The sequence below is a fragment of the Trichomycterus rosablanca genome, chromosome 4, assembly GCF_030014385.1.
Source record: "Trichomycterus rosablanca isolate fTriRos1 chromosome 4, fTriRos1.hap1, whole genome shotgun sequence".
Taxonomy (NCBI): domain Eukaryota; kingdom Metazoa; phylum Chordata; class Actinopteri; order Siluriformes; family Trichomycteridae; genus Trichomycterus; species Trichomycterus rosablanca.
In genome coordinates, this window is record NC_085991.1 from 38,596,525 (window position 1) to 38,615,665 (window position 19,141).

The window sequence follows — 19,141 nt, forward strand, 5'->3', positions numbered from 1 at the left end:
TTAATATACAGTTCATGTACTCGTTTCACAGGCTGATGTTTTCTACTCTCCAGCCTTGTGTATTTTATTCAATGACCTCTGAAAGCAGTCTGAAAGCAAATGCTAGGAAAACGTTTTGCCGTTCTCGTAATCATTATAATAACAGTAAATTATTTCCAGTAGGCTGGTTAGTATGTCTGCTGCCAAGGGGTTGTAGATCATGTTTTTGAAACCTATTACTGGACATTGTACTGTACTTTCAACTGTCGGTGACTCAAATGGTTCAAACAATTTTTTTGGTCCTTCGGTTTTTGCCTTTTCCTTTGGGAGTGAGAGTGGCCAAGCATAATAGCTCTTCCCTGTAGGTTTACCAAGTAAATCAGGCACTTTAAATTTTAAGTACTTCTACTCAGTACAACAACAAGGTTAACTAGAGAATGTTTATCTAGGACAGATTATCACAGGTTAATCATTTTAAAAATGTAAAAACAAGCTGAGAATTACAGTATATAATGTAAATGCTTTAGTGACACTAATGCTTTAGTGAAGCTTAATTTAGAACAATCAAAACTTACATGTCATACATGTTTGAGTTTAGTTGGGGAAGCAGAAACATTCTATAAACCCAGCCAGTTAGATCCAGAATTAAACGTCAGAGTTACATCCACATGTGTGAGAGGAAGAAAGGGGGGGGGGGGGATCTGCATGGGGCAAAAAGCCATTGTTTTCACACAGAGTCTCAAATTTAGCAGTATTATGCAATGCGCAAGCAATAGCTGATTCATTGTAATTTACAGTAAAAAAGGAAATACATTTCCAGCTGGTTTCACATCTTTCTAAAAATAATGTTTAAGTCACAAATACATTAGGTAAACAGAGCAATTCTGAAAGATGTTTAATGTGAAATAAGTTTTAGAATATATAAGTATTTTGTATATATAAGTATTAATTTTATGTGTACTTTACTCCCTATACAGATCTACGGATTTATTTTAAAAACACGTATACACTGATCAGCCATAACATTAAAACCACCTCCTTGTTTCTACACTCACTGTCCATTTTATCAGCTCCACTTACCATATAGAAGCACTTTGTAGTTCTACAATTAATGACTGTAGTCCATCTATTTCTCTACATACTTTTTTAGTCTGCTTTCACCCTGTTTTTCAATGGTCAGGACCCCCACAGCACAGGTATTATTTAGGTGGTGGATCATTCTCAGCACTGCAGTGACAATGACATGGTGGTGGTGTGTTAGTGTGTGTTGTGCTGGTATGAATGGATCATGAGAAGAATATCCCAATGGTGCCATTTAAAAATTTTTATTTGCAGCTTGATAATAAAAACATTTTTGTGACTTAGAATGTATATATACTGTCATCTGTAACCTGGCATTTGTGATTTAAAAAAAAAAAATTAAACACAACAGAGTTGTGATGCACCCGGTTCACCTGGAAACACTAGGCGCTAGGCAGGAACCCTCCTCAACACATAGCCAAACAAGTTTGTGTAGATGTCCGCTGGCCGATATCTGCGACAGATGGGATTCAAACCTGGATCTCAACGTGTTGGGCTAGTGTAGCAGAACACAGAATATAATTTTCTTAAATACATAGAATATTTTAAGATTACCATAATTATGTTGCATAACCTGCTTTAAATGTCATGACATAGAGACAAACACAGTTCCTTATATCTGTGGTTATTGAGTGGTTTAGTTACAACAAAACTAATCATTTTAAATACTCTGGGTATACTGGTTGCTAATAGGTGTGGCACTACTTACTGCCAAAACAACAGCGTCGCACCATTTGGAACTGTACGTGGACTTTACATATGCCTGCCTTAAAAGTGTCACTTCAAATGAATGCAGTTATTTTCACTGATCTCCTGATCCACAGGGCATAAGAAATCCAGGAATGGTTTGTTAACACTGATAATGATGTAACACATATGCTTTGGTCAGTCACCAGATTCCAACCTAAGGGAAAGGCTGTTGAAGATTAAATATTGCTCTAAACCAACATGTTGACACATCTGTTAAAGAAATATATTAAAGAAATATCTATTACAAGAATAGTTTTCCATTCTCCAAGTTCTATTTTAAATATGCTACATATCTATTTATAGATCCAGTGACAAATCAACATTCCAGCTAGGCTGAATGTGTCAGTGTTGCAATAGTGCTGTAACACCCCTTACATTACTACAGCAGGAGATTTGAGACAGGTTACATATGTTTATGGTTTAAAAAAAAGCTGTTATGGAAATACTAGGCATATTGGAGACCAGCCAAGGTCCAGCTGTATTGAACTAGAAGCATGTGAAATCAGTGCTGGGAAAATCATCTTTAATTGACGGCCTGATCGAGCATGGTATATGGGTTTCACAATATGCCTGATATATGGGATTAACAAGCTGTGAGTGTAGGTTGACACTAAGACTCATCACTTAATTTCAGGAATGTAGTATTAATGAATATAGAAATAAGATTTCAAAATAATATAAATGTCAACTAAATATACACCGACTAGGCATAACATTGAAGTGAATAACACTGATTAGGCAGCAAGTGAACATTTTACTCTTAAAGTTGATGTGTTAGAAGCAGGAAAAATGATCAAGCGTAAGGATTTGAGCAAGTTTGACAAGGGACAAATTGTGATGTTTAGACGACTGGGTCAGAGCATCTCCAAAACTGCAGCTCTTGTTCATGTGTCCCTCAATGAAATGTAACTCCCCAACACCTGCTGCACTCATGCAGCCCCAGACCATGGCATTCCCACCACCATGCTTGACTGTAGGCATGACACACTTATCTTTGTACTCCTCACCTGATTGCCGCCACACATGCTTGAGACCATCTGAACCAAACAAATTAATCTTGGTCTCATCAGACCATAGGACATGGTTCCAGTAATCCATGTGCTTTGTTGACATGTCTTCAGCAAACTGTTTGCGGGCTTTCTTGTGTAGAGACTTCAGAAGAGGCTTCCTTCTGGGGTGACAGCCATGCAGACCAATTTGATGTAGTGTGCGGCGTATGGTCTGAGCACTGACAGGCTGACCCCCCACCTTTTCAATCTCTGCAGCAATGCTGACAGCACTCCTGCGCCTATCTTTCAAAGACAGCAGTTGGATGTGACGCTGAGCACGTGCACTCAGCTTCTTTGGACGACCAACGCGAGGTCTGTTCTGAGTGGACCCTGCTCTTTTAAAACGCTGGATGATCTTGGCCAGTGCTGCAGCTCAGTTTCAGGGTGTTGGCAATCTTCTTGTAGCCTTGGCCATCTTCATGTAGCGCAACAATTCATCTTTTAAGATCCTCAGAGAGTTCTTTGCCATGAGGTGCCATGTTGGAACTTTCAGTGACCAGTATGAGAGAGTGTGAGAGCTGTACTACTAAATTGAACACACCTGCTCCCTATGCACACCTGAGACCTAGTAACACTAACAAATCAGATGACATTTTGGAAGGAAAATGACAAGCAGTGCTCAATTTGGACATTTAGGGGTGTAGTCTCTTAGGGGTGTACTCACTTTTGTTGCCGGTGGTTTAGACATTAATGGCTGTATATTGAGTTATTTTGAGGGAAGAATAAATTTACACTGTTATATAAGCTGCACACAGACTACTTTTCATTGTGTCAAAGTGTCATTTTGTCAGTGTTGTCCCATGAAAAGATATACTTAAATATCTGCAGAAATGTGAGGGGTGTACTCACTTTTGTGATACACTGTATGTGTGTGTGTGTGTGTGTTATTTGATTTAAATTAGGAAAATATAGCAGTACCGTTAATTCAGACTTGTGCTTCTTTAAAAAATGAAAAATAATTAGTTTAAGGTATTTATTTCAGTTTATTAAAAAACTTTGTTATATGCCCATATAAGTAATTTCCTTTCTGGGACAGCTAACACTAAAAACGTGTTTAATAAAAACAATGAGCTCACCATGTTTGGTCATATTCCTCATGAGAACTTCCTTATTGAAAAACTGGATTCTTCATTCTCCACCCTCTTACGCATCATGGAATTGTTTTGAACCACCTTATAAACCTAACTAAACTCCACCGAGTCCTCAGATCGCCCCAGTCTCTCTCTCCTGTTTTGTCAAGAGTTCCACAGCAGTCTATACTAGATCAGCATGCTGTCTGAGCTGGAGTGTGGGATCTGTTACAGGATCTATGATGTGTCTCGTCGGTGTCCGCGACAGTTACACTGTAAACACAGCTTCTGTGAGAGCTGCTTGCTGACTCTGGCTGCTGATCAGGCTGGTCGATGTGATCCTCACTCCGGATCCCGGATCGTTTGCGCTTTTTGCCGGCACACCAGCAGTTTGACTGAAGACAGCATGAGGGACAGCTTTCCGGTTGACGAAGACATTCTGGAGAGACTGGTGGCCGCAGGAGTTCTGGAAGAAAGCGCGAGTGATGATGATGATGATAATGAAGAACCGAAACCAGAAACATCCAGGCAGTGTGAAGAGGAGACTTTACCCAGGACAAGAAGAGGAAGATTATGGAGATCCATTAAGCGTTTCTGTAGTAAAGTTAAGGGATCAAATCGACAAGGTGAGGAATCTTTATGATCCTTTTAACTAGTGAATCTCTTTCTTGGGAAATTCTCAGGAATTTTCATTGATTGCATAACATGAATGGAACCTGTAACACCTCCCCAAATTTTCACTTTCCTTTAATAATGGATTAATTCTGATCAGGCTTGAGTGGGCACAAGGTGTAGACTACTCAAACTCTCACCTACTCATGTCTCAGTCAGTAACTCAAGCCCAGGGACAATTTTGATTAGCCAGTCCACCTACTTGCAAGCCTTTGACTACCCACACTGACTCATTTACATACAACATTTACATTTTTGGCATTTAGCAGATGCTTTTATCCGAAAAACCTTACAGTTATGACAGTATACAATCTAAACAATTGAGGGTTAAGAGCCTTGCTCAAGGACCCAGCAGTGGCAACCTGGCAGTGGTGGGGCTTAAACCAGCAACCCTCTGGTTACTGGTCCAGTACCTTAACCGCTGGGCTACAGCTGCCACATTCCTCACAGACAGTGACACAAAGTGAGGTTCGAATCCAGGTCACAAAACCTTGTTGTGCTCCACCTGTACTACTTGCTGCACCACTAAACTGCTCAAACAACAAACCCATAATAATAATAATATAAAAGAGGTAATAAGGCACAAGTGTGCAGCTGGTAGAGTGGATGTCACACACCAGTATGTGTCCTGGAGACCTTGGAACCTTGACTTGATGTACTGTCTGTACTGACTTTTCCAAGTTCTTTCCATGTCGTGGTACATTTCCACCAGGTACTTTAAGTTCCTCCGATCTCCCAAAACATATACAAGGTGGATTGGAAAATTTGAATTGACTCTGATTTTACAGCATAGGTAGGTAAAATTAAGTGTGTTGACCTGATGAATTGGCACCCTGTTTAGGGACCCTGACCTGGATAAAGCAGAGAAAGGGCTAACCTTGTATCTAAAATAGCTTTTATCCTTCCATAAATTATATAAAGATTAAAACACCTGGTGTTCATTTATGTACTGTTTCTGTTATTTTGTCCACCACCTGTATGTTCTGTGTACACTTACTAGTTACTAGCCCAACAGTGTTCACATCTTGAGCTTAGAGTTTAAATCTCATCTCTGTCAATGGCCGGTCAGACACCTACACTGACAATGATTGGCTGGTCAGGATAAGGATGGCAGTATGGATTCCTCATAATTAAATTCCTCATAACAATTACGACCTCTGCTGGCTGATTGATGGCATCTGCACAGAGACAAATAATAATGGGGATCACTGTGTGACTCTTCGTGCGCTATACTGATCCCCATATGAACCCATCTTGTGCAGGTGAAAAAAAATGGCGGCTACTAGACATGTGTCAAAGGGGGTGTGTGTTAGTTACAAGCCTCTTTGGTCAAAAAGTTTGCAGCAGTAGGGGCAAAAATACAAATCATACAATTGGATACGACAAGATTGGGGACAAAAATGGGGGGAAAATGCGAAATCCTGGACTGTATACCAGTAACTATATGCATACACTGTATAAGGTCACTGTGACTTCACACTGATATGCTACTTGTTTTTGTATTTTGTGAGAAAGTATAGCCATATCTCTCTATATTGCTTTTATAATCATACATTATGTTGGGTTTGTTTTATACAGGCTGTATGACTAATGCGGAAATGAGGGACCTGGCACTGATGGCTTGCTACATGATGTAAATGACCTGAAAAACCTGGAAACCTGGAAAAGTCTGGAAAAGCTATCTTTCTGCAATGGATTAACATCAAAGAACTGAACACTGAAGAAGCGTTGATAGATTCATGGATCCTTTTGAAAGCATCTGAAAGCTGTCTGGATCCTGTGTCAGTGAGTTTATAAAAAAGGATGGTCAAGAGCAGACTAGAAGGAGGAGGAGTTGTTAAGATGAACCAGTTACACATTGTTGAAATGTTTTGTATTAAAGTTGTTAAAGCAGTGTTGCATATAGCTTTAAGGATTTCAGACCTAGTTAGCACATGGGTACATTTAAGTGGCCTGATAATACAATATTATTTTATTTTAAATACACTTTGTAGGCCTTGTGATTTGTGCTATGTGGAGTACTGGAGCTTATTTGATACATATGGACAGATTATACATGTTACACCTTTGCTTCCTTATTAAGGGCAAAACATTGGGAATATTCCAAAATGTGCTTTCCAGTGAAGTAACACGCTGCATTTTTATGAAAGTGTCTTACAGTCCCTGTGAAATGTCATAAATGTGTTTTGCTAGTTCCAATGAACTTATAGAAACTCCTATTGCCCCAATTCTCTCAGATTAGTGACAAGGACGTCATTAAAACGTACACATCAATGCTAATTTCTTGACACAGCCCCAGATCTTTTTTTGATCTGTTTTGCATTCCCAGTCACATTAAAATGTTGTTTATAACCCCTGGAAATGCTTGTTTTTGAATCCAGTTGCACACACACCTCATCTCATGTATAATGGATTTCTCATGGATTGCTGTTTACATCCTGACTGAGTTAAATATTTATGAACTGTGAAACAGAAACACATGTGCGTAGTTGTTTGCTGTGCACTCTTCAGTGTGGGCGGTAGAACACACTGAAAATGCAATTGTGTCTAAAACATTTATTTATTTAATAAAGTATCCAGTAGCATAAACTAGGCCTTAGTGTTATCATATACTGTACATTTCTACATTGTGAAAAGCAGTTTTGTCTGTCTGTAGTTTACTTTTGCACTATTTTCTGAAATGTTAGATAAATGATTTTAAAATGTGATTTGTATTGAAAATGTGAACTTGTATTACATAATTTATATGACTATATTTATATCAATTAAATTTATTATTATTGTTTGTTTAATAAAGATTTGTAATTTTGTTCAATAAATGTGTTGTGCTTTTCTTAAAAAGATCACATTTTGATACTGGTGATATGTTGTCCATTGTAATAAAAACACAAAGCGTTACTGACACCTTTTTTTGTTGAACAAATAAGTAGCTTAAGTCACATCTATTAGATGCTGAATTTTTTAAAACATTTCTGGCCTTAATGTATCTCATTTATACATTAATATTACTTTATTATCTGTTTTACAATTTATAGGGTCTAACACTGATCCCAAGTATGAAAACACTGAACAGGTTACCTATTCGTCACACAAGTTCCCATGTCTGATCCCAACATAATATTTCAGTTTTTTGTATATCGTTGTATACCATTTACTGCTATTAACACTGGAATACCCTGGACAAGGCACCAGGGCCGGCACTGGGGGGGCGGGGGGGGCTGGGGTGGGCATCTAGCGTAAAGGCTCTTTTTTTCAAAACGCATTTTGCTGTTCAGTGTGACAGTATTTCTTTGCTTATTTCTGATTGGCTCTTTGAGACATATAAAACAGGCCGACTGTTTCGAGCAGCTCAGTAGCGCAGACAGGTTCTGTCAGTGTGAACAGGAGAGGCAATTACACATCAGGGCAATTTAAAACACTTCTTTGAGTTTAAACTCACTTCCACATGGTAACGTTTAATTAATGTGGTGATTCGTTGCTTAATATTACTTACTTTAAATATTTTTTAAATATTTTATTAACAGTTAGCTGCTAGTTAGTAGCAGCTAATCTATCGGACTTACTTGATACTTTCTTTGTGGGGTTTTTTTTGTGTGAATTTTGCATTTAAAAACAAACATTGTAGGAAAACTTATAATTCATCATTTTCTGATGCATCAATTTACCGAACTTGCCAGTGTCACATCTGAGGGCTCCTCCATGTCAAGTCAGACACCACCAGTTTTTTTCTTTACCTCATATTTCAATTTAAACCAGTATCATTAGCTCTGCTGTCATCACCCCTCCCCAAATCAAGCCCTAAATAAAGTTCTGGCTTTAAAAGTATATTTAAAACTACCTGACTAGCTGAAACCTGTCTACCTAGTTAGTTGTACAAGGTATAAAACACTATTAACATTTAACTTTGGATCAATGTTGCCTAGGAAGCAAAGCTGTAAGTCTTGGATGTTTTAACACATCCCTCCACACCAGATCCAACTCATTGTGAACCTGATAATTAGTTCTTAAGCTAAATCAGGTGTGCTCTAGAACTGACATACAGGAGAGTCTTATACTGCCTCTGGGGAAGTACACCATTCAGATTTAGGTTACACCCTTAATCTACTACACCTGCTGCAGCTAATTTGTTGGCTGATCTCAAGTTTCCTGTGTTAGTTTAGGACTGGGACAGAATTTTGCCACCATGCAAAATATTTATAATACAAATGCCAAAACCCCCAAAAACTTTAAGCAGAACCTGTGTAATAAGGTGTTTCCTATGTTGGATGAGTGGTTTTCTCCAAAAGCATGAAGGGGTATAAACCTTCTAGAGCACCTGAAATGTTTAAAACAATGCATACCATAAACTGGTCAGAGGAAGTGTTCTGTTTTTCAGTCAGTTCGCTGTGAGCTTTGGTTTACAGTTAATCATGGGTCTTGGATTCTGTTTTAGGCAAGTTTGCTTTGTCTTTAACTATATTTTAAATGAACATGGTTAGATTATGTTAGTGTGAGATTAATAATGATTAAAATTAACTGGCTTTTTCAGATTGACAGTGGTATGTTTGACATTCATTGTGAAGAAATATTTGGTTGAATCAGCATCAGTAGGTAAGCTTTTGTAAAATTGTCCTTAAAAGAATCACATTTTATTTTAATAATTATAATGTTTTGTTCTAAACTGTACACTTTATTAGGAACACCATACTAATACATACACCGATCAGCCATAACATTAAAACTACCTCCTTGTTTCTACACACATTGTCCTTTGTATCAGCTTCACTTACCATATAAAAGCACCTTGTAGTTCTACAATTACTGACTGTAGTCCATCTGTTTCTCTGCATGCTTTGTTAGCCCCCTTTCATGCTGTTCTTCAATGGTCAGGATCCCCACAGGACCCCCACAGAGCAGGTATTATTTGGGTGGTGGGTCATTAGTGTGTTGTGATGGTATGAGTGGATAAGACACAGCAGCACTGATGGAGTTTTTAAACACCTCACTGTCACTGCTGGACTGAGAATAGTCCACCAACCAAAAATATATCCAACCAACAGCACCCTGTGGGCAGCGTCCTGTGACCATTGATGAAGGTCTAGAAGATGACCAACTCAAACGGCAGCAATAGATGAGCGATCGTCTCTGACTTTACATCTACAAGGTGGACCAAATAGGTAGGAGTGTCTAATAGAGTGGACACTATTTAAAAACTCCAGCAGTGCTGCTGTGTCTGATCCACTCATACCAGCACAACACACACTAACACACCACCACCATGTCATTGTCACTGCAGTGCTAAGAATGATCCACCACCTAAATAATACCTGCTCTGTGGGGGTCCTGACCATTGAAGAACAGGGAAAAGCAGGTTAAAACAGTATATAGAGAAACAGATGGACTACAGTCAGTAATTGTAGAACTACAAAGTGCTCCTATATGGTAAGTGGAGCTTATAAAATGGACAGTGAGTGTAGAAACAAGGAGGTGGTTTTAATGTTATGGCTGATCAGTGTATACTAATACCCCCATGTTTTTAGAACAATCTCAGTTATTTGCCAATTTAGACATTGCCATTTGCATATTCATGAATAGTCACTAAATGGGTGTAACAGTAATATTACATCATAGTCTATTGAAAAGGGGGGAATAATTTTAGCGACATAGTTGTTGCATAGCTCAAACAATGTTTTACAAAATGTGATGGTTTTATTTCTTAAGTTCCCTACATGTATTATCATGTTTGTTTATTAATCAGAGATCATTCAGCATGCCAAATATGCTATAAAAGGGTTAATAAAAAAGCCAATAATGACTTCTAAATTATGTGGCTAAAATATGTGCCAACCATCCCCGCTATTCTTAGCTAGTTTTGTCTAATATCATTACTTACATCCAGACAGCAGAAATAAGCACATGATCTTGAAAGGTTTAAACATATTAATGTTATGATGCTCTAATGCTTATATATAAGCAACGTTCAGTTTACCCTTTTTCTATTAGCCAGAAGCATAAACCTTATGACTGAAGAGAAAACCCCCACTGCAATGCTGGAAAACCTGAATACAACCCGTATTGTTTATCCATCAAGTTGGAACCTCTCTATACCTGTCAACATGGATATTACCTATTCAAACAGCTCTGGTGCTAAAGTGCAGTCCATCAACAGCAACATTCTCTCCACATGGAATAAAAAGATCTTCAGTAAAGATTTGACCAATGGTTTCAGCATTTCTTCAGATGGGCATGCTGAAAGATCTGAATCCTACTTAGATCCAAAGATCATAACGTCTCCAAGAAGTGTTAATCAAGTTAGCTTTGTGCAAGTTAGAAGTAATTGCAAACTTCATAAAGTAAAACCAAATTACAATTTAGTTTTAAGAGATTTACTTCAGGACCAGTACAAGGAGAACACTTCGGGTCATACTCTACTCACTGACAACCTGAATGATAGCAAACGGCATATTAAAAAGACAGTATTTTTTCTTCAAGGTGTGATAAAAATAAATGAAAAAAGTTCAATTGTAAGACGCATAAGCCCCAAACTCTTACTCTCGCAAAATCTGTTGACACCAGTTCTCTCTGCTCCAACTGTCAACTTGAAGGATACAAATTTTCCCTGTCTATTCTTGCCTCAGCAATGTCATCGAGAAGGGCAAGCACCTTTAACTCAAGCAAAATCATATTCAAATACCTTATCAAGTGCTCAGTCCACAAAAGAAGCAATGTCAGGCTTTTCTAGTGAAATAGGACTCCAAGAATACCAAAGAAATTATAAGCCTGTGAGCTTTATAAGGGTCATGAGTAACTATGGAACAAAGAGCATTCAACCACTTGTGTCTAGTGTCCAGAGCAATAAAACCAGTATGTTTCAAACTCAAAACATAAAATCTGATCAGCACCGTCCTTTCATTAAAAGAGTATTTTCTGAACACTACCCATCAAGTGGCAGTAATAATGCCCAAACCCAGAAAACTGTGGTCATGAGAAGGATTTTACCAAAAATGGCAACAAACAGTCGAACACTCTGGGTGTCTCCACCTCCTCAACCAACCCTTAGCTACATGAATATTTTCAACCATGAAGCTAATAAAGCTAAAACCTCTCAAGGTTCATTAAAACACTTTAGCACCCAGAGCAGCCAAAATACACCTGATTATAGAAGTTCAAAAAATGTCCTTGCTATAAAAGACTTGCCTCAATTCCGGGCACCTCAGGAGAAACCACATGGAAACATGGAAGCAGTTCCAGGTGAAGTGTCTACTAAGGTGATGTCAGGCGAGACATTACAGGTGGCACCACATAATAATCCTAAGAGGTTTCTCATATCAGGCAGCTATCAAACTAGACACTTTGAGAATGGCAGAGAACTTAAAGGTGATAAACCCACACAAGAAGTCAACATTAAAATGAATGAAGTTACATTTTCCCCATTGAAAGACCAATCGGCCTATAAAGTTTATGCCAACAGAGACCATCCCCAAAGCAATTCAACTGTATTTGCAAATGACAGTGTGATTAATTCTAAGAACTTTAAAAGCATTGTGATAAAGGTCAGGAAATCCTTTGGTAGATTACAATTTGCCCAAGGCCAGCCAGAGATATTAAAAGGTAAATTAGCTTTTGCTCAAAAAACTAAACCTCCTAGACAAGACCTTAGAGCAGATAACAATAACGATAACAATAATTATTTGAATAGATCATTTTTAATGTCTAGTGAAGTAAATTTTGCTTCACATGAGGATGCTACAGATGATGGCCAACATCAAATTGACTCTTGGAATACAAACAGCAAATTAAAAGTTAGGTCAAGAGAAAATAAAATTGCACCTGATGTTACACTTACACAAAGGCCTACAACCTCCTCTGTTACTTCTTCTAAAAAAGAACTCACCAATAAAACTGTATACTCATCCACTAACAATACCTTCTCTTATAATAAATCTAAAGGCCAGAAAAATTTGACATTTTTTAACATGTTCATACCACTAAAACACACTAAAGTTCAGGAAAGCAATTTATTTTCAAAGACAGATTTAATAAGTCGTACATCTGTTATGCAGAAATATGAGAGTGAACTCCATCAAACAAATCACACTGCTGCTCAATCAGATATAAATCAGACTGACTTAAACTCTTTATTAAATCAAGGTCATGTACATCCAACAATGGAAATTTCAAAAGGAAATGACAAAATAATTCAGCAATTTAGCAGTCGAGGTAATGCCACACAACCTTTAAGATCAACTAGCAATTTTGTGATTGGAAAACGTATTAAAGTCTCTTTAAAGAATAAAAGTAAAGAATCAGTTAGCTCAGAGAATACACTTTCACAGCCATCAGTGCGTAATTCCCCTATTGTTCGAAATCGCAAATCTAAATCCAAAATATACCTCTTTGATAATAAAACACTATCAAAAGATCACGAAACAGTAAATCAGAGTACTGAGTCGACTAATCAAGCTAAAAAATCACCAACACAAGATAGAGTATATTTTAACAGTACCAACATTATCCTTAACTTTAGTGATAACTTTTCTGTAGACAAACTGCCTGCCCAGAATGAGGGTTCCACAAACTCCTTCATTTCTTTTCCCAAACCATTAGGCCTAAAGAACTTTATACCAATTCAGTTTTCAGATGTTGCAGGAAGTGTCTCTTTCCATGTTAACAGACCGTGATATGATGCAGCAGTTACTGAGCAATAATACTGATACTGCATCTACATGTCTTGATAAAATGCATGTTTAAAGCTGAGGGTGCTGATTTTTACAAAAACCTCACTCTCCTGAGATTAATTCAAAATGTTTACATCAATGTTTAATGAATATTTACCAGATTTGTAATAAATAGATGGCTAAATTAATCAACCAATTAATTTTCTAGTTTTGGATTTTTCGAGATCAGATTTTTAAATTTTAATTCTTCAGTTATTAGATGGCTGCATTGTTACTTTAATGGGGACTTGTGTATGGTATATTAAACTGTAGTTAAAGACATCTTCCATATCGTTACTGGCTGATTAAGTGTTTAAAAGTGTAAATATGTGATTTCTTTATGTATACATTTTGTATTTATGTATGTATATATTTTGTATTTATAACTCATTTTCTAATTGTATCTGAATCAGATGTGAATAAAATTACTGAACATCAAAATGGTACATTTTACATGTATGTTTTTATCGCTGCATTATCTGTGTACATTATCTAATGTTTTTTTTAGCATGCAGTACAGGTACAATCTTGATAAGGCGCCACCGCCCCCACGTGTGATATGGTGGTACTGCAGTAAGAAACACGTGTTCTTTATTTAATTTACTTTACTTTAACATTTACATTTACGTTTTCGGCATTTAGCAGACGCCTTTATCCAAAGCGACTTACAGTACAGTTTCAGTATACAGTCTGAGCAATTGAGGGTTAAGGGCCTTGCTCAAGGGCCCAACAGCAGCAACCAGGCAGGGGTGGGGCTTGAACCAGCAACCTTCTGATTACTAGTCCAGTACCTTAACCACTAGGCTACGGCTTGCCCACTGTATATTATTTTATGTTAACTGACCAAATTATTTTAATAAAGTTTTCTGAGGTTTGAGGCACCCTAAAACACAAAGCTGGATTACACCCTGGATAAGGAAGAGCAAAACACACACACACACAGTATATCTATGCAATTTTAAGTAACGAATTTACCCACTGCATGGTGTGAGTTTCTGGAGTAAGCCCACATAGGCACTTTGCACTTTCAAAAAGTGATCAATGCAAGTATTTCCAGCTGGACCCATGTAGTTATGCTGCATCCACTCTGATAGTTTGGCAGCTAATATTGATCATGCAGCATTAATATGTTTCCAAATTTAACAAATGCATTCTAATGTAGGAGAAACATTAGGCATTCATTTCTTTTTTGCTTAAAACCTGTATGACATTGTACATTTTTACTTTTTATTATTTGGCTAAATTCTTTTACCTGTAACTTTCCGTACTTCTAATAAATATTATGCTGATTATACACTTTATAATTTTCTTCTTTCTTTACATCCTTATTCTCTTTTACCTGTAACTTTCCATACTTACTGACTAGTTCATCTGTTCCTCTACATACTTTTTAAGTCTGCTTTCACTCTGTTCTTCAATGGCCATGACCACCACAGGACCACTACAGAGTAGGTATTATTTAGGTGGTGGATCACTCTCAGCCCTGCAGTTACAATGACCTTGTGGTGGTGTTAGTGTGTGTTGTGCTGGTATGAGTGGATCAGACACAGCAGCGCTGCTGGAGTTTTTAAATACCGTGTCCACTCACTTGTCCACTCTATTAGACACTCCTACCTAGTTGTTCCACCTTGTAGATGTAACGTCAGAGACGATCGCTCATCCATTGCTGCTGTTTGAGTTGGTCATCTTCTAGACCTTCATCAGTGGTCATAGGAGGCTGCCCATGGGGTGCTGTTGGCTGGATATTTTTGGTTGGTGGACTATTCTCAGTCCAGCAGTGACACTGAGGTGTTCAAAAACTCCATCGACATTGCTGTGTCTGATCTACTCATACCAGCACAACACACACTAACACACCACCACCATATCGGTGTCACTGCAGTGCTGAGAATGAGCCACCACCTACAGTAAATAATACATGCTCTGTAGTGGTCCAGACCATTGAAGGACAGCATGAAAGCAGGCTAAAAAGTATGTAGAGAAACAGATAGACTACAGTCAGTAATTGTAGAACTACAAAGTGCTTCTATATGGTAAGTGGAGCTGATAAAATTGACAGTGAGTGTAGAAACAAGGAGGTGGTTTTAATGTTATGGCTGATCGGTGTAGGTGCCCCTTGCAATTTTATGTAATACTTTGACTTTAACTTCTTAGCATTAAATCTACCATTTAAGATGCAATAATGGTATGTTTTATTTAGTTTATATGTGTAGGTTATTTAATGAACGTGTTTTACAATAATAGTGTGTGTTGTGTATCAGAAGGCCACTAGATGGAGTGTGTGTGTATCGAATGGAAAAAACAGCTCAGAGTTCTTTGGGTTCATTTTGTTTTTCATCAGCACTGAGCCTAAAAAGCAGATGCCTGGTTAAGATGAATGAAGCAGGACCTAAAACCTGCAGGCTATTTTCTGCCACTCTTAATGATTCATAGCGACTTAATGACCGACTTTGAATATTTTGTTGTGGCTTGCTTGCATGAAAATGACCATCTATTAAAGTCTTTACACACATTGTACTGTATAGTGATGAGGAAATTCCTTTTAGGTCATGATCCATCTCTAGTGGAAAATAAGGATTTTTTTTTCTTTTTCAGTTGATCAAACAACAAAGTGTTCATCGCTTTCACCCATTAAAGAATGTCTATCAGACTTAAATCAAAGACGACCCTTTTCTATTCATAAGGTGTGACCCCTTAACCTTTTCCCAATGGGAAAGCCTCTGTAGAAATCCCCTATTCTACGCCCAGTTCTTCAGTGCTGCTCGGGCTCAGCGTGAGGCCGAGGCGAAGGGAAAAACTGTGAGCGTGTATGGTGGTGGGGGGAGTTGTTTCTGTCAGTCATGACTGCATACATTGTATACTGAAATGCAGACCCTCCCCCTATCATTGACTGAGAAGTGGAACATTCCACTTTCTTAAGTAGTTTACTGTTGTATTAATGTAGAGTATTGCCACAGTAGATTGATAGTGCAGTTAGAACTGACATTTTAAAAGCATGTTATTCTGGGATATGCAAAACCACACTGAAAGATTACAATAAGCTTGTCGAATATTTTCCTAGAGTGAGTGTAGGAACAAGTCCATGCCGTAGTTTTCCCACCCCTCCCTCTTCCTCATCCTCCTCCTGCACATACACACACACTGGCTGCAGGGGAATTTTGCACCACGTGTATATGGGTTCTCAGGCAGCTCCTAAGGAGAAATCTAGAGGCCCCAAATTGGCAGTCTCCTTCTCTCCCTCCCACCCTGTCTTTACAACTAATTGTAGCTTCTGTGCTTTTCTGCCATCAGCTAACTGCACCAACAGCTAAAACAAAACTGCCAAAACAGGTCTTGAAATAACTATTCCTTCCAAAACTATAGAGCTCACAGTTCCCTACAAAAACAAACGCACCTTGTTGTAAAGAGATGTTTTTTCACAGGGAGAGAACAATCTAAGAAGTTTACATAAACTCATACATTGTGGCTTTCTGGGAAATGCATACATTTTATAACCATATTTTTGAGAAGCATGATGGGGGAACAATCCATAGATTTAAGGAGGATATTCGGAAAATATCCCAAAATATAATGGCTTTGTACTTCCATGGCTGTGCAAGTACCTGGCTTCAAAGCCACAGTGATGTAAAGCGTGGCTCATTGTGATCATTGTTACTTCTGTTCTAGCAGCTTCTAATTTTTAGCTGATCTTGTTTTCAATATACTGTATTTTTTTTGCATTTTTCCCAATTTTCCTCCAAATGTAGTCATATCCAATTACCCAACTGCATTAGCTTCCTCTATACTGATGCTGATCTCCACTTCTGATTGAGGTGAGCGAGCATGACACACGTCCCCTCCGACAGGTGTGCATTAGCTGCCTGCATCTTTTCACCTGCATGAGTTCATATGCGGATTAGCTTTGTGTACGTAGAGCCACACCATGTCCTCATTATCCCTCGTCTCTGTGCAGGCGTCATCAACCAGCCAGCAGAGGTTGTAATTGCATTAGTTATGAGGTCCTTATCTTCCCGCCCTGTATGAACAACAAGCTGTTTGTTTGTTTATTAGGATTTTAATGTCATGTTTTACACTTTGGTTACATTCATGACAGGAACGGTAGTTACTCATTACATCATCAGTTTACAAGGTTACATTAAACACAGTCATGGACAATTTAGTATCTTCAATTCACCTCACTTGCATGTCTTTGGACTGTGGGAGGAAACTGGAGCACCCGGAGTAAACCCACGCAGACACGGGGAGAACATGCAAACTCCACACAGAAAGGACCCAGACCGCCCCACCTGGGGATCGAACCCAGGACCTTCTTGCTGTGAGGCAACAGTGCTACCCACTTAGCCACAGTGCCGCCTGAACAACAAGCTAATCGTTGTTTATGTAGGCTCCAGCCCAGCCAGATGGCAGAGCTGAGTTTTGCGTTTACATTTTTGGCATTTAGCAGACGCTTTTATCCAAAGCGACTTACAGTACTGTGATAGTATATTGTCTAAGCAATTGAGGGTTAAGGGCCTTGCTCAAGGGCCCAACAGTGGCAACCTGGCAGTGGTGGGGCTTGAACCAGCGACCTTTTCAATTACTAGTCCAGTACCTTAACCACTAGGCTACAACTTTTTGACAAGGTAATTTTTCCCCTTAGCTACTAAATCAACCAACAAGTTTGAAATGTCAAATCTGGTGTGCTAGTGTGTTTTACCAGAGCGCCGGGTGGCACAGTGGTTCGGTGGGTAGCACTGTCGCATCACAGCTAGAAGGTCATGGGTTCGATCCCCAGGTGGGGTGGTCCGGGTCCTTTCTGTGTGGAGTTTGCATGTTCTCACCGTGTCTGCGTGGGTTTACTCCGGGAGCTCCGGTTTCCTCCCACAGTCCAAAGACATGCAAGTGAGGTGAACTGGAGATACAAAATTGTCCAGGACTGTGTTTGATATAACCTTGTAAACTGAAGAACCTTGTGTAATGAATAATAATATAATAATTCTGTCATGAATGTAAACAAACAAACAATACCGCTGCACCACCTGAGTGCCCGTTTTTAATTATTTTTAAATATGTTGTAGATCACAACTGACCATCCACACATTTTTATCAAACCACATGAAGGTAGTTTGTTGTCTTACCAACTTTGGTAAAGAGACCACTCTGTTATTTACTTTGTAATAGGTTCTTTCTATGTGTGGTATCCATTTTGCATCAGGTATAATGATGTTGACACAAAACTACAAGTTTTTCACTCTAAAAAGTAGTCCCATCTTCAAATGAACTATTGTTTGTAGTTACAGCTCATATAATACAAATACCATGGACAGAGATCAAGAATTGCTGGAGTGTTCCTTTAACACAAAAGCATTCTGTGTGCTGATTTATAGCAGCTGTAACTCTGCCACATGACATAAACCCTTAGTTTACAAAGGTAAAAGAGAGTAAAAGGTAGAGGGTGAAAGTGGTATTTCTTCTTGTTAGCTAAATACATTAGGGACAGGGAGATTAAAATGCATAAGAACATAATTACCTTGAATGGCATGGCCAGTCAGCATGTTCATAATGACTGCTATTCTCCACAGAGGGGTGTCTGATGAACCTGCTTAACTCATGATACAACTGGACAATCAATAAAACATAGATGTGACAGAACATTATGTTCAGTCTGGTTCAAAGTGACATCGAGTCCCTGTTTAAAAGGATCCAAGGTAGCTATAAAAATAGTATTTGAATTAGATTTCCACTAAATGCAGAGAACTTTATACCCAGAGGATGTGGGTTCCTCTCACACACACTCGCATACACTTGAGTGACCTTCCCGTCTGGCTCAGCCAAAAGGGAAGCAATAAAGCTGGAAGATTTCCTG

General features: G+C 38.5%; 1 protein-coding gene and 1 long non-coding RNA gene across 2 annotated transcripts; one reads left to right on the forward strand and one right to left on the reverse strand.

Annotated features, from left to right (window-relative positions):
• Positions 1-1,295: 1,295 nt before the first annotated feature.
• Positions 1,296-18,960, reverse strand: LOC134311658 (uncharacterized). The gene is made up of 3 exons (XR_010011465.1): positions 18,806-18,960; positions 3,935-4,522; positions 1,296-1,555 (listed from the first exon to the last, which is right to left on the reverse strand). It is a non-coding gene; the product is annotated as an uncharacterized LOC134311658 (long non-coding RNA).
• si:ch73-335l21.4 (E3 ubiquitin-protein ligase-like) lies at positions 4,128-7,341 on the forward strand. The gene is made up of 2 exons (XM_062993303.1): positions 4,128-4,554; positions 6,179-7,341. Exons 1-2 carry the CDS (start codon positions 4,128-4,130, stop codon positions 6,235-6,237), a joined length of 486 nt encoding a protein of 161 aa, XP_062849373.1. The 3' UTR covers positions 6,238-7,341.
• Positions 18,961-19,141: the final 181 nt, after the last annotated feature.

What these genes read in the sequence shown, in the direction of transcription:
- si:ch73-335l21.4 (XM_062993303.1), top strand. Translation starts at nt 4,128, where the DNA reads ATGCTGTCTGAGCTGGAGTGTGGGATCTGTTACAGGATCTATGATGTG. An exon ending in TAAGGGATCAAATCGACAAG is followed by an intron (nt 4,555 to 6,178) that starts GTGAGGAATCTT and finishes TGTTTTATACAG; the next exon opens with GCTGTATGACTAATGCGGAA.